This window comes from Muntiacus reevesi, chromosome 3 (genome assembly GCF_963930625.1).
Source record: "Muntiacus reevesi chromosome 3, mMunRee1.1, whole genome shotgun sequence".
NCBI lineage: Eukaryota > Metazoa > Chordata > Mammalia > Artiodactyla > Cervidae > Muntiacus > Muntiacus reevesi.
In genome coordinates this window covers 164,845,323-164,869,267 of record NC_089251.1, presented here as the reverse complement: position 1 = coordinate 164,869,267, position 23,945 = coordinate 164,845,323, and the positions used below count along the sequence as shown (strand labels likewise).

Below are 23,945 nucleotides of genomic sequence, written 5' to 3'. Positions count from 1 at the left end.
TTTTTAAAAAGTGACCTGCCTTTATTGAATCTTTACAAACTCAACACAGTTTTCATATTTAAATCATATTGATGAATGTGCATGTGAGCAACTCAGACTCATTCCCTCCAAAAGTAAATTCCATGATCAGTTCTGCTGTCTTCCTTTAATGCATATAACGTAGTTGCTTGGAGAAAATTGCTGCTTTAAGAGATTCAGGTATCTCAAATGGTTTAGCCAGAGTAAATATAAATAATGACTTCTTTTCTCTTCTCTATTATAACAGATTGCCCAATTCCATCCAATTCATACAGTATAGACCTTAGTAATTTCTGTGCTTAACTAGCAAATAAATAGCCTTGAAATTTTGTTTAAATAGAAGATTGGTAATAAAACTGGTTTCATCGTATAAGGTTGTTAGAGAAAAATAACACCCTTATTTTCCGATGAATCAAACAAAGCCCTCATCAAAGGTATGGTTTTTCTACACAGGAATAATTATGTTATTATTTTTGGAAAAAAAGAAAACTCACTTAGAAAATAATTTTTAAGTTAAAAAATAACTTCCTGAAGTTATCAAAGTAAACTCTGTAAATTATGGTCAAAAGTAAATTAACTCTGTAAATTATGGTCAATTAATATCACAATTGAAATCTTACTAAGAACTGCAAAGCACAGACTAGACTAGACTGGATCACAGTTTTCCTGAGGTGATCACAGCAAGAGTGACACTCCCCACCTCTGGCAGTTGCTTTACTGAGGAATGAAAGTGAAAGTTGCTCAGTTGTGACCTTTGCGACCCCATGGAGCCTATACAGTCCATGGAATTCTCCAGGCCAGAATACTGGAGCTGGTAGCCTTTCCCTTCTTCAGGGGATCTTCCGGACCCAGGGATCAAACCCAGGTCTCCCGCACTGCAGGCAGATTCTTTACCAGCTGAGCCACCAGGGAAGCCCAAGAATACTGGAGTGGGTAGCCTACCCCTTCTCCAGGGGATCTTCCCAACCCAGGAATCAAACCAGGGTCTCCTGCATTGCAGGCAGATTCTTTACCAGCTGAGCTACACGACGAGCATAGGTCTGTTGTCACCCTGTCCGGTGTTCAGTAATTCTGATTTGTATCTTAGGTTTGAAGAGGAAGGTCCCAGCTCAAGATGATGCAGTTTGCTGATCTGTGTTTCACAGAGATGCAAGAAACCAAAATAAACAAGTTTCCTGGTTTTGCCAGCTCTGATAGGTTTTGCTGAAAGTATCTTAGTTTCAAAGGATTTAATTTTCTCATTAAACCCCACAACTAAAATCAATAAAAGACAACTTTTCCCTGAGATAAAAGACAGCATTTTTCCCCCCTGAACTTTCTTATCATTTACATAAGAATAAATGTTTTGATTGGAGATCAAGAGAAGTGGATTTGGAGATTTTATTGTACAAATTATTTCTTAGGTTTTAATTAATATGATTAATTACAAAATACTATAAGGGCTGTAATAACTGTGGTTTGCCTCGCTCCTTGGAGTTGGCAAACAATGCTTTTGACGGAATTTCTGTTGATGAGTGTGGATCTGGCCAGAAGATGGCCAGAGCCCAGTGTACCCCCCCACCTCAAGGGTGGAAGGCTCCTTTGGCTTAAGGTTACAGTGTCTGTTGGAGAGTATAACCCAGTTCAGGTTGTTGAACAGAAATTCATGTGCATGTGAATAAACAACTAGGCTAGGTAGTTTTGTTTGGCTTTAATGGTGTTGAAATATGTTTAAAACATAAGTCATTCTTGTGTATAGTGAGAAATAAAGAAATACATGAAGTAAAATACCCTCTCCAGTATCTGGGGAAGCAACTATTAATAGCAGTTTGGTATTCTCGTGCGCTTTTTTGTGCATATAAGAATGGGCAGAAAGGCACATAACATGTACATAAGGGACTTCCCTGGTGGTCCAGTGGCTAAGATTCTGCACTCCCAATGCAGGGGGCCCAGGTTCAATCTCTGGTCAGGGAACTAGATCCCACATGCTGCAACTAAGAGTTCACATTGCCACAACTAAAGATGCCACATCTTGCAACGAAAATCGAAGATCCTGCTTGCTGCAAATAAGATCTGATGCTGCCAAATGAATTAATAGATAATTTTAAATGTGTGCATGATGTCCATAACGTTTCATAAAACAGTTAAATCATGGTACACCTGACCACACCTTGCCTTTTTCTTTACATAACTGTGTGTGAACTTCTTTTCTTCCTTATGGCAACTTCTTTGTCAGTACACTTTTTCAAAAACAAAAGGAAAAAGAAAAAGATTGTTATCCAGATGAATGGATGGCCTATTATTTATTTAATTATTCAGCCATGTATTGGTGTATGTTTGTTTTTTTCTCCTTATTAATTTGTTAGTACCTTCAGCTTAAAAAAGTAACAGTCTGATTCCACTTGTCACTTACTGCAATAAGGACTGTCGTTGTCCTAGCGGCAACTGTCTGCAAATGTGATTGTACTGTTGACTTCTTCCTAAAGGTGACTTTATCACACCATGTGTTCAACCTCATCTGAATAGAAGGTTGACCCCTTCTGTTAGACCTACCAGTCTTTATACTTCATTTTATCAACTACATTCTGTAACTGGATGTGTCTCTAGAGGCCGTCTATAGGGTGTTTATGAGACAGTCCCCAGATAAGGAGCAGTCATCACTGTGCTCAGCAGATGGAAGAGTCCGATCACAGCAGGGAGGGTGCAGACAGGGGGTCTAAGGTGGCAGCTTATGCACTGAGGAATGGAAAGTCAGATGGTAGGGAGGAGAGAAACGCCGGTAATGGAGTAGTTCTGCAGAAACTACAAACTCCAGAGTGAAGAATGTCACACAGCTAGCACATTTATTTTGTATGGGTACTATATTTTAACATAGGAATAAAATGGAAACCCTTGAAATAATAAATAACAGTGTGGACACAACTTTCATATCATAAGGATTTCTTTCTTTAAATAGTATAGTGTTTTTGTATGTATTTATGTCTGGGGGCAGGTAGGAGATGAGCATTGGTATTTATTTCCTTTTGTAAAATTTAAAATGAAAATCATAAGGAGATACTTTATTATGAAGTGGAATATAAATATATCTTGAAAAATTGAATACCAGAGATGGCCATTGTATACAGCAAGGTATTCTTTTATTAAGGATAAGCTTTTCTTCTCTGTTTCCTGTTAGTAATTGCATGTTTAAAGTACATCATTCCCACAGCACAGGGCCACAGAGGAGTTGTGACGAAAGGCAAATAATCATTAGTGACAGTTTGCTCAGGAAATTTAAACATAAAAGGCAAGTTTGGCGAGTATGTGAAAAAATATTCTTCTCTTGCTTTGATACGTGTGGTCTGCTTGCTTTCCAGTGGGTACCAGGCTGTCTGTGAGGATTGCAGTTTTATCATGCCTCCGCCAGCGCTGGATGTTATGTTACACAGTGACCTTTTGTTGTTAAGCTTGTCAGTGGCGCTTATGAGTAGACACTTACGTTACCTGCAGCGCTTAGGTGTGCTTTCCTGTGTGCTCTAAGAAAGCGCCACAAGAGGAGTCCCTTTCTGCTTTGCCCACTGTGTGTTCCTGGAGCCTCAGAGAAGTGCCTGGAATGTGGCGGGCCCTCAGTGATATCTGCAGAAAGAAGTGACACGGTACGCTTAAGTGCAGCTCATAGAAATAGGATTGTGAGTCACATAACAGGAGGTTCAGAGGCAAGTGGCTGCAACCGTTGTTCTGAAAGCCTGAGGCAGTTTCTCTGCCCTTCTCTTGGCCTTTTCCTCATGGTCACAGGATGACTGCTGCAGCTCACTCCGCAACAGTAGAGTTTAGGGTAAGAGAAAGCATGCTATGGTGGCTTCCGCTGCTTTTTGCTCACATCTCATTGGCCAGTGCTCAGTTAATGTCTGACTCTGTGATGACATAAGAGTCACAAGATATAAGAGCCTGACATGACAGGCTCCTCTGTCCATGGGATTTTTCAGGCAAGAATACTGCAGTGGGTTGCCATTTCCTACTTGAGGGGATCTTCCCGACTCAGAGATCGAAGTTGTGACTCCTGTGTCTCCTGAATTGTAGGCAGATTCTTTACCGCTGAGCGATGTTCTTTGGCCAGTCCTGACTCCGAGGAGCGGGGGAGCCTTGGAGATCAGCAGAGGCAGACAGGGAAGGGGCCTCTTGGGATTGGATAATGGGTGAGCCCTCCACCCTCCTACACGGCCACCGTGTCTGTCTGTCTACAGTTGTATTTCAGGACCCACTAGGGAAACTGAGAATTTCCTGTTATTTATTTAACATTTTCTATTCTTAATTTTTTATTGTATGTGATAGACACATTTTTCCTATGTTGTTTTGGTCTTTTAAATTTACTGATTTCGCAGTTTCAGTTAGCATTAGTTACATCTTTTTTTGGTTGCCAGTTGCATAAAATCTGATTTTAACTTTTCCCAAAATACAGAATTTATTGCCTTTCATGACTGAAATGCCCTGGGTTGGTCTGGCTTGGACATATTTCATCCACACAAGTGGCATCTTCAGCTGTGCTTTTTCCACATGTTGATTGTGTTTGCTCGTCAGATTGTCTCACAGAGGGTGGTTCTGATAGCCCCCAGATTTCATGACCTCAATAGCTCCTAGCGCCCGGTGAAAGGTGGACCCTCTCCCCCAGGAGCTGTCAGCCAGCAGCTGCAGGGAAGGCCTGGCGGGCACCCTGAGTCCCGGTTGCCCCCGCCAGCTGGCCGGGAGTCTCGGTGATAAGCGGTCCTGGCACAAGCACACAGGACGGGCGGGGCGTCCCTGGACTCAGAGAAACGGGGTCGTCCACTCAGACCTGATAGGCACGCACCGGGGTTTCACGTCGGGTCGGCTGTTCTTTGACTTTCTCCTGTTGCCTCAAAGCTTAGAAAGTTGTCTGTCTTCAGTGATGTAACGCCCGCACAGTCCTGCTCTACACTGGATGGCAGAGTGATGTGGGCGAGGGGTACACTGCTGGCTCTGCGCTCAGATGCCTGTATCTCACAGTGCGGCCCGACCTCTGGCAGCTCCGAGGCCTCCAGCAAGTCTTCCTCTGCCTCCACCCTCTCGTCCCAGGATGGAGGAGACTGGATAGTCGGAGTCCTCCCTAGTGAAGTAACCCTCAGAGTCCATCAGGGATGTGCGTGTAATGCTGTCAGCAGAGGGCCAGGAGGAGAGCCGGCCCTGGTGAAGCAGGCCGCCCTTACGCCGCCTCCCCTCCGGCCCCGCCGTCACTCCTGGGCCCACTGCTGTCTTCCCTGTCGCCTTGCCCTCATGCTGACTTTGACACTTGTTATGTTCTTGGCAAAAAAATTATCCTTATTTTTAGGCAGTTGAGTCAGATGATTAAGAAACGTTGACAGAAAGCTTAACTCTGCATGCCTTCTTTGAGACAGGTTCATTTTTACAAATCAGGTAGCTACTGTGATAATTAGTTTTTGCTTTCTTTACATCAGATTCAGTGTTTTAAAAAGGTAGAGTGGAAGAGGTAATGCATACAAAAGGCATTCACTGTTCTGAAATGGATCCTTTGAAAATATGCTAAAGGGAACAAATGAATGTAGCTTTTCTCATTTTATGTAATCTTTTATATACAGATTTATATAAATAATATATTTGTTTTGGAAAAAAATATACAGCAGGAGGCATCTAAAAACCTTCTGTAATCCTGTCTCCTAGATACCTTGTGCTGTCTCCTTGCAGACTGCTTTTTCAACACAATACACGTACACTGGGATACAACTCAAGATGTGTCACTTCAGTAGTCTAAGTGCGAGAGGTTTGTTTTCTGACTTGTTTTAACTTCCCTGCAAGAAGTGTCCATGCCAGCCCTTGCTTCCAGAACCCTGGAGTAAGCGGCCGAGCTGCCTTCTTTTTTTTTTTTTTTTTTTTTTTTTTGGGTTTTATCATACATTGACATGAATCAGCCATATAGTTACACGTATTCCCCATCCCGATCCCCCCTCCCACCTCCCTCCCCACCCGACTCCTCAGGGTCCTCCCAGTGCACCAGGCAAGAGCACCTGATTCATGCATCCCACCAGGGCTGGTGGTCCGTTTCACCATAGATAGTATACATGCTGTTCTTTCAAAACATCCCACCCTCACGTTCTCCCCCAGAGTTCAAAAGTCTGTTCTGTACTTCTGTGTCTCTTTTTCTGTTTAGCATATAGGGTTATCGCCACCATCTATCTAAATTCCGTATATATGTGTTAGTATACTGTAATGTTCTTTATCTTTCTGGCTTACTTCACTCTGTATAATGGGCTCCAGTTTCATCCATCTCATTAGAACTGATTCAAATGAATTCTTTTTAACGGCTGAGTAATATTCCATGGTGTATATGTACCACAGCTTCCTTATCCATTCATCTGTTGATGGGCATCTGGGTTGCTTCCATGTCCTGGCTATTATAAACAGTGCTGCGATGAACATTGGGCCGAGCTGCCTTCTGTCTGTGACCTATGGTAGGAAGCTGGAGTGGGCAGGCTTCAGCTGCTTTATCTTTACAGGACATCAACCAGGGGTTGAGAGAGTGGGCCGTGCTGGGATTAGCTGACGTAATTATGAAAAGTGAGACTGTGTTGGCTCTGCAAGCGGGATTTTCAACAGTATGATGAACTTCAGGTGTTAGCTGATAGCCACGTGGAGAGCAACTGGAGGGAAGCTTAGCTGTGGTCCTGAGAGCAAGGACGCTGTACTAGGACGGCTTTGGGGAAACATCTGCCTGCAGGGTGGGCACCTGCCCCTGCGAGGAACGAGGCCGGAGCCAGAGGTGCCTCCCAGAGCCTGGATGGGATCCCCGTGCTGGCATCCTGCCTTGTCCAGGGGCGTGAGGACTGCCCATCCCCTTCACTTCAGGTTAGATGCTTCCTTTCAATGACTTTGGCCAATGAATGATGTACAAAGCCTCGCACAGCCCTGCCTGGTTTTCCCGGCCCCTCTCTCTTCACCCCATGGATGCTGGCACCCACACTGGAGGCCCCACCAGCCCATGAGCTGCCATCAGCCTCCCAGCTCCCCTCCTCAGGTCTGAGGCGTAACCAGGAGACAAGCCCATGGGCTTTGGGACATTCTTTGTGACTCCATTAAGATGTAGAGCCTCTTGGCTGATGTGTGGCCTCAGCCCTTGTCCTCATCTGCAGAACCAGTTCACACAAGGCCCAGGTGGAGCTGTAATATTGCTTCTGTTAGGTTGGGAATCCCGTCCTCCTTATTTATGGAGACTAGGTCTATTTCGTTGTATGAAATACACTGATGACCTCCTGCTTTTTCATATATCATGAAATTTTGAACGTTTTGAGTCAGAAAGATACTAGGCATTGATGGGGGCAGATGGAGACCCAGAAAACTGTCCAGGTTAGCTTCGCACCAGCTTGACTCCCTCGGCTCCAGTAGGCTAGTGGGTCGAGGAGGAGTAAGCATCTCCTATACCCATCTTCCGTTCTCAGCTGGGTCTCCTCTAACAAGAGAGAGAGACGAACAAACATAAAGCCCGCACGTTTGTTTAATGTAAGTGTTACATGAGACAAGCCATCGTGAGGAAATGAGCCTTGAAGCCGTGCTTAATCCTGAGTGTCTGGTGCTGGCTTGATGAGGAGAGGAGGGTGGTGGGAACACGACAGGACAGGAGGGCCGTGGCTCAGCGCAGGGAACTGGGGTGACCTAGCAAGACCTTGTCTGTCCAGACCTCTCATATCCCTCCATTGCTCGGGTTCAATGAGGCCACCTCCGACGTGAGGATCTGAGGGGCTGCTTCGGGGGAGAAGGAAGAGGGCGGGTCAGAGTCCTTCGTGCTCCTGCCGTTTCTCAGGCTCCTCCCTTGTAAACTCTGCAGTGTGCAGTGTGTGCCATGCCTTGGGGGGATGTGTCCTGATCCTCATCTGGGTGATGGCCACGCGGGTGTACCAAGTGCCCCAACCCACAGCCGAGATTTCCACCTCCCTCAGCAGGCCCGCAGGCCAACCCTGGGGAGCCTGCAGTCTCCGGCCGCTCTGATCTGTGAAGCCAGCCCGTCACCCCTGGTAAATGCCACATGGGGGGAAAGGCTTCACCACTTCTCCACGCCAGGCTCATGGCAGTCAGGCTCCTGTCTTGGATGTAGCTCACCACCTAGTGTGACCGGCCAGGCCTGGAGCTGGATTAAGTTCCTTCGTGGCTCAGTGGTAAAGAATCCACCAGCCAGTGCAGTAGATGTGGGTTCAGTCCCTGGGTCGGGAAGATCCCCTGGAGGAGGAAATGGCAACCCACACCAGTCTTCTTGCCTGGAGGATCCCATGGACAGAGGAGCCTGGCAGGCTACAGTCCATGGGGTCACAAAGAGTTGGACACAACTGAGCAACTAACACACTGACATATACACATACATATGTATTTAGTATCCATATATGTTTTATGCGCACATGGAAGCCATGTCCTGTCAGATCTGTCTGGATCAGCCCTGTTCTTTTCTGGCTGGTGAAGGCCCATTCTGACCGTAGGAAAAACTTTAGTCCTGCCATTTTCTTGTTTGTGCTTGTGCTGCATAATTAGTTTTATCTTCACCTTTGTTTTCCTCGGAAGTGTCCTTTCAAAGCCGGTCGTCCTCTCTGTGAGGCTTAGTAAGCTGGGTGCATGCTGAACCCGCCCCTGGGTATGTAGGACCCTGAACAGCTCCTGCTCCCCCTCTGGAACTGGCCTGTCGTATCTCAACTGGGTAACCTTTCCGAGTCTGGGAAAGGGGACCCCACTGTGGTTCATATATTAAATATTATTAATAACACTTTTGTTTGCCGTGTCCCCGCGCCCCAGCGGATTGCCTTGGGCACATCCGGGGCACCCGCGGCTGGGCTGCCGGGTCAGTGGGAGGTGGTTGTGGGGTTTGCCTGCTGAGCCCTGAGCCAGTCTTGAGAGTCCGCGGGGGCCATGTAGTCAGGACCACAGCTCTCATTGCCTTGTGCTGGCACGTTTTCCTTCCCAGGTGGGCCGTGTGCTCTTCACTAGAGTCTTTGGTTGATGGTTTCTGTCCTCTTGAAAAATGACCTCATGTTCAAAATGATCAGGAGCCAGCGATGTGACTGCAGTCTCCCCGGGACTGTCGGTCAGGCTGCCACTGGACAACAGGAATTTTCAGCCTTGTAAATGTGAAGACCCAGACTTCTCTTGACTTTGTATAAAGTTTAACTCCGCAAATGGCCTCCCTTTTCCAATTCAAGCCCTTGCTGTTACCAAAAATTTTACAAAGTGAATCTTACCTTTCCTGTTTCTGCTGAAGAAATAAGTTCTGAATACATGCAGAGGCCCTCTCTCCGTATTGCCTTTCTCGTGTGTGTGTGTGTGTGTGTGTTGTCTGTCTGCCTGCCTGTGTGTGTTTTCCTCACACCTCTCCAGAGTGTGTCTGTGTGTGTGTGTGTGTGTATGTGTGTGTGTGTGTGTGTGTGTTGTCTGTCTGCCTGCCTGTGTGTGTTTTCCTCAGACCTCTCCAGAGTGCCCTTCCTGGAGTACCTAGTAGGAGCTGCACCTGGAGCTGAAGCATCTTCCAGTCTGGGTACCACTACTGCCCTGCCTTCAGGGCCCAGGTGAGCTCCCAAACCGGTTTTGTGAGACTCTGCTGAGGAGTTGCCAAAAGCCCAGCCCAGAATTTCTGATCACCTGGTATTCGGCAGCCTGAGAATTTGCATTTTTCCACAAATTCCTAGGTGGTTCTGTGTTGCTGAACCTGGGGCAGGACTTTGCAAGTCAATGACCCAAGTTTCTCATCTTGCAGACTTACAGAGGATCTCTGGTTTGGTGCCCTTGAAGCAGAGTGTGAGACGGGGTCTGAGTCGTTGCACGGAGATGGTCCTCATTGCCCCAGGGGGGTTGGAACAGTTTCCTGAAGGAGGGGCTCTCAGGGGAGAAGGGAGTAGGTGGCGTGGGGTGAGCGGGGCCACATTTGACAAGGGGTCCAGCTCCAGTCCTGCAGCCAGAGACACAGGGTGAAGGGCGCAGATTGCTTCCAGGACTGTGTACTTTCTCCCAGCGGAGAGCTGAGCGGTGGGCGAACCTCAGACGCACCCATTTGGGGTGGGCTTTGGGAGACTGCCTAGCCGAGCCAACGGGAGGGAGCGGTGGGGGTACAGGGGACATTGTTCAGGCTGGGGTGGGTGGGGGCCTGGGGGCTGGAAGGGAGGCGGGAGGCTGAGTTATTACTGATCACGAGAACATGGGTGGGATATGACGCCCAAGCCGCTCTCTGGGCTGAGGATTTCTCACCAGCATTAAAAACCAATGTGCTGCTTAATAGCAGCCGCTAATGTGAATGCTGTCTGTGGGGCTTGTTCCGTCCAGGCCCTGGTCGCAGAACTTGCGTCGTCTCTAAGAGGAAGGCGGGCAGTTCAGAGATGAAGACAGGCTTCGGGGTCTGACCGACCAAGGTCATCACTGGCTCTGCCTCCACTTGCTGAGAGACTCGAGAGAAGCTGATGAGCGCTTCTAAACAGCAGTTTCCTCACCTTTGCAGTGGGGATGGTCCTCATTACCCCATAGGGGGTTTGCGCGAGGATTGTAGGAGGTGATATGTGAAGAACTCAGGAGATGGCAAGTCTAGAACTGAACCGTGGTGACCCTTCTCTCCAGTTGCTCTTGCAGCAGTCCTTTCAGTCAGGTGCTAACGCCTCTGTTTACAGATTGAGCAAACTGAGGCTCAGCAGGTCATGTGACTCACCAGGGGCTGGCTAGGCATGTGTCCTGTTTTTGGTTAGCAGTACTCATGATGGAATAGAGTTGACTCTTGTTTATATAGGTTAGTAAAACAGTGGCTGAATTCTTTGACCATTCACGTTGCCTTTGGTAGTTCCCTTCACAAAGAATGTTATGTTTGCATCTGCCAACAGGCTCTAGAGATGTGTAGAATAATGGATCTTCAGCAAGATGAAAAAAAGTTGAATTTTAGTAAATGGAAACATAGAACTAAATGCAAATACAGAATTACTAACTAGGAATTTAGGTTTAAAAAGAACTGAGAGTAAATTTCAGGGATTTCAGGCTGTTGACTGAGATCTAGTGGTAAGTTATACTGCAGAGGCACGTATGCACAGAAAATGAAACACAGAAATATTTTGAAGGGGAAATCTCAAGCGCCAAATATATTGGGGAATCTATAATTATAATTTTTTGTTTGTAGCTGGCAAAAAGCCTACCCCAATTTTCACTCTAAAAGGGAGTACTGGGCAGAAATCTCTTGCCTTTTGAAGGAATTCTAGATAATTAGTGTTTTTGCAGGGAATTCTAACAATGCCCTGGCCCTGGGGTTTGGAGACACCTGAAAATGCCTTTTCTGCAGAGACTTGTGGCTAAGGAAGCCTCCGCATAGAGCACTCCTAGCACCTCACTGAGCCCGTGGCTGGACAGTTACTTGCCTGCCTGCCCCCCAGGCTTGGGAGCTTCTTGGGCGTGTGAGCCAAGTGCTGGACTTGGCTGCCTCCCGGGCCCCAGCGTGGTGTCTGGCACAGGGCGAATGCTCAATAAATATATGGAGTGCCTGAGGCTCCTCCGCTGTCTCCTGTGCATTTTAACTGGGGTGTAAACCCAGTGTCATGTACCCATTAATGCAGTCTGCCACCTCAGTGTCTCTTGTAAATAATTGCAGCGTTGAAAATGACTTAAATCCTCTTGGTAGGAGTTCTGTATGCAGTTATTAATGCGAATTTCTTTTCTAGCCTTTCAAAGTGTGAAAGTCATACTTCAATTTGAGAAGAAGCTCAGCAGGGCTTTTCCCCCTCCTAAGCTATATTTATTTTGTGTATTTCTGTGCATTGTATAACTTAAAAGAGTGACGGCGTTTCATTTCCTAACATGGAATCGTTGATGGGACAACATGGTATTCCTGGCTGTGTGCTGAAGTAAGTAAGCAGCAACTAAGGTCTTGGTAAGGCCTCTCAGTTGAGAAGAGAACAGCTGCAGGTAGTTGTGGTTCAGCTTGACCTGATGTTCACATAGAGCTCAGTGAATGTGTGCCCTCACGTTCATCCTTTGCACACGTTCTGGGTCTTCGTGTGAAATGTCTCCCACAACCCAAGAATTAAACGGAAGATATCAGACAATGGCGAGTGCCAGAGCCGGAGCTGTGCTGGGCCCTTCCATTTGAGGGTGCTCCAGGGACCCCTGTGTGGTGGAGCCTTAGGCCGAGGGTGTGGGTGAGGCCTTACCGGTGTTCAGCAGGTAGTGAGCGTTCCGGACCTGGAGACTCATCACGCAGTCCGGAGCTCACCTGAGCCTGGACTCCTCACTTAGCTCACTTAAGAGTGCTGTCTCCTTTTACTGTACGTTGGAGTCACCCTAGTAGGTGGAGGCTGCACCTCCTCACTCTGTTCTTATTTTCTTTCTTTTTTTTTTTCAATGGATATGACTTCTTTATAGTTCTCAGTGACCATCTGGTTTTGTAGAAGTGTTTCAATCTGTGCCACAGTGTGGTTAAAATTAATCTCTCAAAAGCAGTGTGGTATTCAGGGTGATTTTTAGGAGCCCGAGTCTTCGTGCTAGCTCACAGAGAAGTCGTGGGAAAGCCTTGGATAAAACTCGGATGTATGTTGTTGAACGAGAACGTTCCCTGACTTACTGAGAAAGTTGTGAAGGTTCCCAGGGATGCTCTGAGGACAAGTTAAATAGAATTCTTTTGTGCTGCCTTGAGCTTCAAAAGCACAAACATCGCCCAAATCCCAGTTCTGAGTTGACCTCCCACAGATGATTCATACCTTCCATATGGTGTTATCTTCATAATAACTATGTCTCAGAAAAAGTTGAAATGCAACCAAATGTACAGTGAGATGCATCCAAGGGTTTTCTAACAAGAGTATTTAAAATTCTGGTTTCCTTCCCTTTAACTGCGAAGTCAGAGAAAGTTCAGTTAATTTTAATACAACTTTGGTTTTCAGTACAGAACTGTACTGTCTTCCTTTCTATTTTCTCACAGACATCCATTCTTTACTTAATTTTTGTGATATAAGTAATTTTGAAACAATAGCTATAGTCAGTGCTATCTGCTAACTGATTAAAAGAAGGAAAATGAGGCGGGGGAGAGGGATAATTTAAGAATTTGAGATTAACATATACACACTACTATATATAAAATAGTAACCAACAAGGACCTACTATATGGCACAGGGAACGATACTCAGTATCTTATAATGATCTATAAGGGAAAAGAATCTGAAAAAGAGAGTGTGTGTGTATATTTATATATAATTGAATCACTTTGTTGTACACCTGAAACAAATGCAACATTGTAAGTGAAAGTCACTCAGTTGTGTCCAACTCTTTTGGACTCCATGGACTATGTATAGTCCATGAAATTCTCCAGGCCAGAATACTGGAGTGAGTAGCCATTCCCTTCTGCAGGGAATCTTCCCAACCCAGGGATCAAACCCAGGTCTCCTGCATTGATTGCAGGCAGATTCTTTACCAGCTGAGCCACAAGGGAAGCCTCAAAATACTGGAATGGGAAGCCCATCCCTTCTCCAACGGATCTTCTCGACCCAGGAATCAAACCTGGGTCTCTCGCATTGCAGGTAGATTGTTTACCAACTGAGCTATCAGGGAAGCCCAACATTGTAAATCAACTGTATTTCGATAAAAAGGCAAAACTAAACCCCAGTCTGTAATTCCATCCCTGAGTGCTCTACTTTTCCACTTGGAATCCACTCAGACTGCAGCCAGGCAGTGCCCTCCGGCTGGGACTGTGCCCGGCCCTGAGACACTGAGGGTGACGGCTCAGTGCGGGGTGGCTGCGCAGGAGGTGGGGAGCAGGTGCAGGTTAACTCGGGCAGGAGAAGCTCCCCGCGGGAGGCTAGCTCCGCTGTGACTCTCGCCTGACGCTGGTCCTCACGTGTGCTCTGTGTCTCGAGGCCAAGCGGCCGCCCTCGTGTGGCTGCCCGCTGAGAAAGTGGGGAAACTCACCCCTGTGGTGGGTCTCTCATCTAACGGGAAACTGAGTCAGTTCCTGGAGCCTTGAGGAGCCCTCTGGTGGGAGGGACCTTCGGGAGGACCCTCAGGGACTCCGATGAAGATGAGTCAGTGGTGTGTTTGGGGGAGGACTCCTGTCACTTTCCTGAGCAAGTCCTGGCTGGTTAACACGAGCTCTTGACTAAGGAGCTGCTCTTCCCAGGCAACCCAGGTCTTGTGATGTGGAGAACAGACAGGAGAAGCGGCTGTTCTCTCTGCCCATGAGTTTGTGGTTCGGTTTAAATGCAAAATACAGGAATAGGAAATCATTTGAAGGCAAGGTAATAATGTGTGCAGAGAGTATGACAGAAAATGGAGTTGTTGGGAGATGATGTGAGGAACTTGCTATTAGAAAGAGGAGGGTGAATGCACATTTATTTGGATTAAGGTGTCATGCAGGTCTGTTCGCCAGGGAACGGGAAATATGAATCTCAAGGAATGTGCGCCAAATAGTTAAGACAGCATTTCAAGAAATGTTCGTTTTCTATTTATATACTTCTGTAACGTTTGAGTTTTACTTAGTGTATATTTCTGTGATTAGAAAAAAGATTAAAAAGGAAAAACACATACATGTTTTGACCAAAATGTTGGTATTTTAACTTATGGCTGGTGGTCAGGAAATACCCAGGTCCTGATGGGCAGCTCAGGTCTTGTGGTGACTTCCTGGCCTGTGGTTAAGTGTTCCGTCTGTTTCAGGCCAAGAGCTGTTTCTCAGGAGAATTGTTGTCTGTGGAAGATGGCAGGGCTGTGCTCCAAACCCCGAGGCCTGCACCGAGATTCTTCCACCAAAGGCTTCAGACAGCATCTCTTTCTGCCACTGATGCTTTGGATACCACTGGATATGCTGGATCACGTGACCCAAGCCACAGAGCAGGTCACACGGTGGCCTGATCCATGAGGAGCTCTCTCTTCTTCTGGACCCCACTCAAAATCAGCAGCCTTTTGGGTCACTAGGTAAACAGGCCAGATTGTCACACCCAAACTAGGGACGTGTAGCCTCCAAATTCCGAAGGAGCGCAGTTAACTTGACACATAAAATTAACTGTCACTATACATAGAGACTCAGTTTTTATGTAACTCTTGAACTAATTACTTAAAATGCAACATCACTCATGTTTTAAAAATCATAAGTAAGCACTTAGGAAGAAACTTATATGTTGCATCAGACTCTGAATTGAGTTATGATAACATATTTGCTTAGCTGCACCCCCTCCCATCAACTACGCGCCCTCCTACCAGGTGGTGTGTCATGATCCATGTGCTAGATTTCTTTCTCGGGTGGAGAGCATATCAGTATTTAGGTTTTGTAGGATATTGCACTCAGGAGCAGGTGTGCCATATTGGTTTAGTGCTTGCCCAAGTAGAATTCAGTGCGTCAAAGGATGAGAGCTGGAAGGGTCTTTAGAAATGGTCTGGGCCAGCTTCCTTCTCAGACACATTGAAGCTGCAGGGTATTAGAGAGCAGACTGCCAGTCGGCTTTTCTGTGGTCAGTGAGAAGGGCTTCCTGGTTCCAGCTGGGTCCTGCTCCCCGGAGCTGAGAGGCGTGCTATTGGCTGGGGTCAGCATCAGCCTGTCGGCGGGTGAGCTGAGGTTCTGTCTTCAGTAGGTAGCCTGGCCGTGTGCCCAGAGCAGTGCTGTTTCTTGACCGAATGCTCCATGTTCTGGGCTGAGAGAGAGGGATTTTAAAGAGCAAGATGCTGAGAATCCGACTGTCTTAGCTGCTCAGAGAGCTGGAGAGGAATATCTTGAAAATTAATCTACTAGGTTAAGTGTATTATAAATCACTAAAGTACACACCTGGTTGACAAAGAGTACTAATAATATATAATATATAAAACTTTAATTCAAATAGCCAAGTTAACTACTTTAATAATTGAATTTCCCTTAAGCGAATTTAGTGGCAGTTTATCACTTGGTAGATGCTTAAGAGCTTAAATCAGCCTTTTTCTTTTTTTTTCTTTTGAGGCCGTAACATCACTGATACCAAGGCCGCATTTAACTTTGATTTGTTGGATCTCGGAGTTGGGTGGGTGGTAATATGGAGGTCCCCTAGTTGTAATCCCCCTGCCCCACCCCAGTTAGATAAGTTGTTCCCAGGTACCCTTGGCAGTTGGCTGTCCCGCCTCTTGTTTCCAGCGGTCCAGGTTGAAGACAGCCCCTTCCACGGATAGGCAGCACTCCTACTCCTTGTTAGAAAGTTCTTTCACAGTACTTCTCATGGACTTCTCATCATTTGTGCTTACGTCTCCTGATTCTGCCCCAAGATTGTTTTTCTAGTTTTCTCAGTATTAAAAAAATTATTTATTTTTTATTGATCATTATTTTTGGCTGTGCTGGGTCTTTGTTGCCACATGGGATTTCCCTAGTTGTGGCGAGCAGGGCCTACTCTCTAGTTGAGATGCTCAAGCTTCTCATTGCAATGGCTTCTCTTGTTGCAGAGCACGGGCTCTAGGGCATGAGGGCCTCAGTACTTGGGGTACATGGGCTTAGTTGCTCTCCAGCATGTGGGATCTTCCCAGCCCAGGGATGGAACCCGTGTCTCCTGCATTGATTGGCAGGAGGATTCTTTACCACTGAGCCACCAGGGAAGCCCTTCTGAACAATTTTTTACAGCTCATTTTGGATGGTCAAAATTTTTAGATTAGATATTTCAGCATTCTAATATAAAAAATATTGAGAATTCTTCATAAATACAATCATTTTCCTAGCATGAATCAGTATTCCACCCAAAGTAGGCTCCTAAAATGGTAATGCCTGACTTTACTTTGTAAGTAGGAAGACACACAAAACCAGGGATGAGTGTTCCTGGTTCTGAGCCCTTCTCTGCCTCCTGACAGTTGGGTGCTGTGGGCAAGGGAACCTCCCTGAACCTGAGTTTCCTTTTCTATAAAGTGAAGATGAGAATGCCTGCTCCAGGTACCAGGCTGTTTTGAGAATCAGATGCTTTTGTAGTCTGTCTATGTTCTTACAGATATTGGAGGTTAACTCCCTTGTTTTAGAATGGAACATTTTGAATCATCAGTTCAGTCACTCAATTGTGTTTGACTTTTTGTGACCCCATGGACAGCAGCATGCCAGGCTTCCCTGTCCTTCACCGAGCTTCCTCAATCTCATGTCCATTGAGTCGGTGATGCCATCCAACCATGTCATCCTCTGTCATCCCCTTCTCATCCTGCCTTCAATCTTTCCCAGCATCAGGGTCTTACTTTTTCTAATGAGCCAGTTCTTTGCATCAGGTGGGCAAAGTATTGGAGCTTCAGCATCAGTCTTTCCAATGAATATTCAGGACTGATTTCCTGTAGGATTGACTGGCTTGATCTCCTTGCTGTCCAAGGGACTCTCAAGAGTCTTCTCCAGCATCACAATTCAAAAGCATCAGCTTTTCTACCAGCACCATTTGAAGGGTATCTGTCTCAAAAGATGAACATCCTTGAGGTGGATTAGCTGGCACTAGGGCTTTGGTCTGTGTAAAAATAGTGCCAGGAATAGGAGGTGAAGTGACTTATTGAGGGCATTACAGTACAACCCAAAGAGGCCTTCCACAGACCTGCATTGCACTTTTACTGTGAATTTCTCTGCCTTTAATATTCCTCTATAAGTATTTATTGATAAGAATAACTATAAAATGGTAGAAATCTTAATTTGGAGAGGGTGACAGGCTGGCATTTTGGGGGAATAATCAAAGACCTAAGTCAAAACTTGACTTACATTCTGTCTGTTCAGTAGAATGCATGCTTCACCTAACATCCTTAATGCTGGAGCTCTTAAAGCAAACAGGAGCCCCGTCTTCCTCTAAGAGGGAAGGAAGGCTCTGCCTTGGAACGCCTGGGCAGCTGCTCAGCGCCCTGCCGTGTGATCTGGGCAACTGAGAACCCAGCTGGCCTCGCTTGCTCGGCAATTCCTCAGCACTCTGGTATGTCCTGACTCTGCCAGGCAGACTGGAGGGATTGGGAGAACAGGAAATAAGCTGCCGGGAGATAAGACGGGCGGCTCGAAATCACAGACGAGAGAGGAAATGAGAAAACTAACCCAGGGAAACAACACTGCCTTTGAAAACTTTATTTTTAAACCAAGAATCACTGGAAAGATTTCTCTTAATTTAGGGGAGCAACCCACCTATATTCCATTACACCAGTTACACTCCCAGCAAAGAAGTGTGTGGATGGGGGCTGCATTCTGTTAACTGCTGAGTCTCAACTCCTCCGGAATTACGAAAAGATGAAGTCGAGTCTGTGAACTTTTTGTTTATCCAACAACCACTAGTGTTTACCACAGGACCAAGGCATTTTAATGTTAGAAATAAGTGTGAAATGTTTTGTTTTTACCTCTGATCTTTTGTGTCCATGTCATGCCGTGACCACGCAGGCTGTTCTCGAGGAGAGGTTGTACTGATGATGATAACTAAATATGCAACCATATGTGGCAATGCATGTTAAAGGAAAAAGGCAAAAGTATAGAAAATGTGACTTGCCTCTGTTTTCTGAATGATGATGACTTGTAAGGAAGACTATAGTAGATGAATGTTTACCATATTTAACCTAAAGTAGTTTAAAAGCGATCACACTCTTACTCGTCACACTCTGTCCTCCTGTCACTGTTCTGCAACGCGTGAGTGGTTGTGGGCTTGGGTGGTGCGCGTGTCTTTGGGGACCGGGTTCTGGCACGCTGTGGTGTGCACCGCTCAGGCCAGGCACCACTGGGCCTGAAAGAAGTTTTATGAAGTTGGCTGCTTGGAAATTCTAAATTTTGTGACACATTTGGTCTGTTTAAAGACACTTAAGGATTAGATCAGTAATTTAAATATGGAATTTTAAAAATTAGAACAAGTTAAAAACGGAAGTCTTAGTCTCTCAGTCATGTCTGGCTCTTTGCGGCCCAGTGGACTGTATAGCCCACCAGGCTCCTCTGTCCATGGAATTTCCCAGGCAAGAGTACTGGAACAAGTTGCCGTTTCCTTCTCCCAGGGTTCTTCCCGACCCAGGGATCGAATTGCAGGCAGATCCTTTACTGCTGAACCACCAGGGAAGCCCCTTTAGAAACTAGACTTTAAGATAACAGGTCTGGATTTGTCACTCCGCGCTGTACACCTCCTGTCTGTTGTATGTTCCCAGCTCTGTATATGGAGCAGGATATGACTTCTGTTCAGTGAACTGAACTCCACACGGACCAGGATTTCTTTTCTTTTTTTTTTTTTTGGAACAGGATTTCTAAACTTCTACCCTCGCAACCTAACAGTTGGTAATAGGCAGGCAGTCAGTATTATTGGCTGTTGTTAAAATGCTTTTGGGAATTGAAAATAACCTACTTGCAATAGATTTCAGCCAGTGTTCAAAGCTATAGCCGAATGAGACTCATAACTTACAGGGGGCATTCCTACGCGTCATTGTTCAGAGGCGAGGGTGCCTTTACCCATCCCTCGTGTGGCCGGGGCTCTGGGGCGGAGGGAGCCTGGACCCTGTGGGCACAGGAGGTGGGGGGGTGGTGAGGGCAGCACCTGCAGAGCTGCGACCAGAGTGAGGCAGGCAGTCCTGGCGGAGGGACAAAGTCAGATGGGCCAGTGGCAGGCAGTGGGCAGTGCCTCCGTCCATGGAGAGCTTGCATCCGTTTGGCATGGGGTCACTGACTAGGTTAGATTGGCTGATGATGGCCAGGTCTCAGAAGATTGCAGCCTTTCAGCTCTTTATGCAGAGTTTTAAAAAAGAGCTGAATGAATGAAATCTCAGTCACCAGCACTGGTGGATCAGGCCACACCTGGGAACCTGCCCCACAGTGACCCCAGGTGCTGGTTTTGTGTCTCTTGCGACCACTTCATAGCCCCGTGTCCTTGCAGGTTTTACTGGGCTCTGTGAGGGCCAGTACCACCAACCACCTAGCAGGGTCCACCTTTAGCTGAGGGAGTGATAGTTGAGAAAGATGAAAATGATTTGTCCAGATTCAGAATTTATCAAATTTAAAAATTAAGTCCTTACACACATCAGTTTTGAAGTTAATTATTTTTTCATCTTTCCTCTGTGATAAATCACAAGCAACTTATTTCTACTGTGTATTTTTTTTCCAAACTGGCATGTTTAGATGCTGAACTATTTGGAAATAAGGTAGTCTTGGAAAAGACATAGTTTCACTTTGGGGAAAAAATGAGATTAAATAGGCCCCACCCTTTCTTTTTTCTGTGTTAAATAAAGAGCCCCCAATTAAGATACACAATGAATTTTGCGAAAATTGCTTTCCCACCACATGGGACCATCAGAGGAGTGATCCTGGCGCTGCAGGAGGCAGGGCGGGTACAGGCAGGCTCTGGCTTGCTCTCTGTTTTCATGGTGGTGGCCATTTTCATGCTGGAGTTTATTATGGTTTGCTCAGTTGCCTTCTGTTTGTCAGGAAGCCTTGACAGGCTTTGTCAGGGCCAGTCCCTGAGACAGCCATCATCCACTCTGTGATCTGTCCCCCCAGCCCCTTCCCTCTTCCTCCCATCCTCCTTGAGTCCTTTCTTTGACCGCACTTTCTCTTTGGTTCTGGGTCTGATAACTTCGTGGGCGGCTTCCTTGCCCACGGGCTCCTTCCCTTCAGTAAATGTCTTCCTGGTCGTCTCCCAGGTCGTGCTGGTGAGGTGGAACGAGCCGTACCAGAAGCTGGCCACGTGCGACGCAGACGGCGGAATATTCGTGTGGATCCAGTACGAGGGCCGGTGGTCCGTGGAGCTGGTCAACGACCGAGGGGCCCAGGTGAGTGGCAGGAGGCACCTCGAGGGCTGGGTGGAGGCAAGCGAAGCCAGGGCTTGCTGCTCGAGCTTCCTCTGGAGGGGGAAGGACGGCGCCTCCATCTATTCCAGCATGCGGCTATTGTGAGAATCTCCATGGTTCCGAGCTTCAGTTGAATCTGTGAAATCGTTTTGCACCATCAGTGTGCTGCTTCCCTGTTGACTCGGATCCTCTGCAGTGCTCCTGGCGTGGCGCGTCTCTGAGCCCTTGCGAAGGTGTTTGCCCATGTTGTCGTCTTCCGCGTGCTCTGGTGGGGAGCTCCGCGTGCAGTTCTCAGCACCTGCTTCTCAGGCTGAATTGCAGCGCTTACTCTGTCGGGCTCCAGTAAGGGGGGCCACTGTGGTCGGTGCTCAGCCCCTCCTTTCCGGTGCCAGTTTGTCTCCACTCAGTGGGAAACCACTGCTCCCGGGACACCCGCCAAGCTGTGCTGCTTTAAACCCCTCGGTGGGTTCCGGTGGCTGATGGTGCCAACCTGGCTCTCTCTCCCCGGGGGCACAGCTGCATGGAGCACCCATCTTGGGTGCATAATGACTCGGGTCCCACCCCGAGGATTTGCCAGGCCCGAGTCCTCACGGGACCTTATTGACAAGGGGTTTCTTAGACTGTTTGACTCTGTAGGGATAGTCTTCCCCACAACTGCCTTTCTGTATGTTTCCAAGGAAACGAATTCTCACAGTCTCTCCTCCCAGCCGTTGCTTAAATAAGCTAGGAGCTCACCAACTTTGAGAGATGCAGACCGGTGAAGTGACATAAAATTGCAGGAATGAACCTGTTATCAGCAGTTAATGTTAGGCTGAGGAACTCCGTAGATGCCACCACAGGAGGCAAACCTACCTCCCAGTAAAATCACAATGTTCTGTTTTTGTGAGTTGATATTTATTTGGTAAAGTCAATGTGCTAATTTTGACGGGCTCTAGGAAGGCCTAATCAGTTTCCTATATACCCCTGTGAGGAAAAAAAAAGGAAGAGACGGTGCCCGCCCTGTGCCTGCTAACTCAACTGAAATAGAGCCACAGATGTGGAGATCTCCATGCCTTGAGAAGGTCACGTCACCTGGAAGGTGGCCTTTGTGGTCACGAGTGTGAGCTCTGGAGTCAGCCTCTCAGTCGTGACTCTTTGTAGGAAACACTTCACTTCTGTGCCTCAGTTTCCTCTTCTGTACACTCAGAACTTTAACGGTACCTGCCTCCAGGGATTACTAGGACTGTGCTCAGTTGCTTAGTTGTGTCCAACTCTTTGTGAGCCCATGACTATGCCCGCCAGGCTCCTCTGTCCCTGTGATTCTCCAGACAAGAATATTGGAGTGGGTAGCCTATCCCTTCTCCAGGGGATCTTCCCGACCCAGGAATTGAACTGGGGTCTCCTGCATTACAGGCAGATTCTTTACCAACTGAGCTACCAGGGACACCCTACTCGGAGGATTACATAGGATTAAATACAGAAAATGCTATGACACCATCTGGACGTGGTGGTTGACCCCACGAGTTGTGATGGTGCCTCAAGCACTGTGAGGTGCTGGCACCCAAAGACCTCAACCCCAGGGCAGACCTGCCCTTAAACAGTCCCCAGGAGGTCATCACCAGAGACCAGCTTCAGCCTTGAAGCAGCAGCTCTTCACCGCTCTCTGTCTAGCGCAGATTTCCCTGAACTTGCCCATAAGGTCTCTAGAGTGCTATTGTTCTCCCATGCACTGAAGTGTGAACTCTTCCCCTAGAAAGGCCCAGTGCTTGGGTGAGGCCTGTCTTCAGACCTTGGTCGACATGAGGTCGTCACAGCACTACTCGGAGAAGGACAGCAAGGGAGACCTCAGAGTGTCACTCGGAGCCGGCCTTCCCTCAGTCTCCACAGGAGCCCTGCTGGGAAGGTGTTACTCTGAGTTAACGGAGGGAAGGACTCAGGCCATGGAGGCCGAGTAACTCACCCAGGAAAGGTTTTGAACCCAGGGTTGACTCCAAAACCCTGTCTTGTTCACAGACAATAAACTGTTTTCTCTTTAGCAGAAACACGTGTGCTCATAGTATGTCTGTAGAGCTCAGGCTTCACCACTGTCAGCCCAAGGGTGCCACTAAACTGTGTCCTGGTGACGAGCAGCGAGGCTTCTGCCTTCTCCAGTGGTAGCCATGTGGTCTCTGCCCCTACTTTGTCCCTCAGCTTTTCTTTTCACTGAGAGTTCACTACAGAAAAAGTGTTTTAGAAATGAGAGAGGATGACTTCAGAGCTGGAGGTGATTGGGCTTCCGTGGACCAGAGAACATCTGGAAGCACCTGGAATCTCAACCTGTGCCCTTCAGGTTGATCCAAAGTATCTTGTGATCTGATCCAGATTTTTATATAGTTTTGTTCTTGGGCCTTCTGATTCTGCAAACCTCAGAACCCACTGAGCAAGTATCATTAAGCGCTTGCATTTTGGGGAGTTTCGGTTGCTCTTAATTCTGTTGAGTCTAGTTCTTGTCTGAGAAGCGTCACGCTCTGATGATGATGACTCACTGGTGGAGGGAGCGGAGGGGCTGTGCATCGGCAGTGGTGTCTGGGGGGAGGACGCGTGTCCTTGAAGTCTGCCTGGAGAGCCGTGAGGCTCTGGAGAAGAAATGACAGGTGATCTTTGTTATATAGCGTGCCTTTCATTGTCATGAAGTAGCCAAACATTTCGCAGAAGCCAAGTGAAGCTTTATCACTCCTTTTTTCAGGAAATGATTGTGAGTCCTTTATTTCAGAAATGAGTCTGGAGGCGTGCCTGCATTATGTTATAGTATTAGTCACAGGCTGGCTGTGCCAGGCACAGGTCTCAGGCTGACTGAGGAAAGGCTGTCTTGGGCAGGGGCCGTCAGGCCTCTGGCTCTCAGTGGGGCAGGAAGGGCTTTCTGCTTGTTTCTGTTATAGCACCGGGGACTCCTTTCCCTTGATTTTATTTTCCCAGTTTTGATATAGTCTTATCACCCTGTGCTGACCTAATTTAATACTCCCAATTGATTTCTATAAACATCCTATATTACCAATTTTTTGTGATTGTAAGATTGTTGGTATCTTAGAGAAGCAACTTATCACTGGCTATACGTTTTAGCCTCTAGTAAGAAGCTGCTCCTTTTGTATAAGGATAAATGAGTTAAACTGCATGTAAATAAGTAGTGTTATCATTGCAAGATGAAAGGACTTCTAAATTTTATTGCAGAATTAATGTGTTGTCTGTCAAAGATCTTTTTGGTCCTTAAGAAAAACTAAATAATTTAATTGATTGGA

General features: G+C 46.9%; 1 protein-coding gene and 1 non-coding gene across 2 annotated transcripts in view; both read left to right on the top strand.

Annotated features, from left to right (window-relative positions):
• Window positions 1–23,945, top strand: part of TULP4 (TUB like protein 4) — a 190,690-nt gene that overhangs the window by 102,285 nt on the left and 64,460 nt on the right. Inside the window, exon 3 of the mRNA XM_065931049.1 lies at window positions 20,545–20,673. Coding sequence (XP_065787121.1) covers window positions 20,545–20,673 — 129 coding nt within the window. The remainder of the gene's footprint in view (window positions 1–20,544; window positions 20,674–23,945) is intronic.
• Window positions 1,899–1,971, top strand: TRNAG-CCC (transfer RNA glycine (anticodon CCC)). The gene has a single exon. It is a non-coding gene; the product is annotated as a tRNA-Gly (tRNA).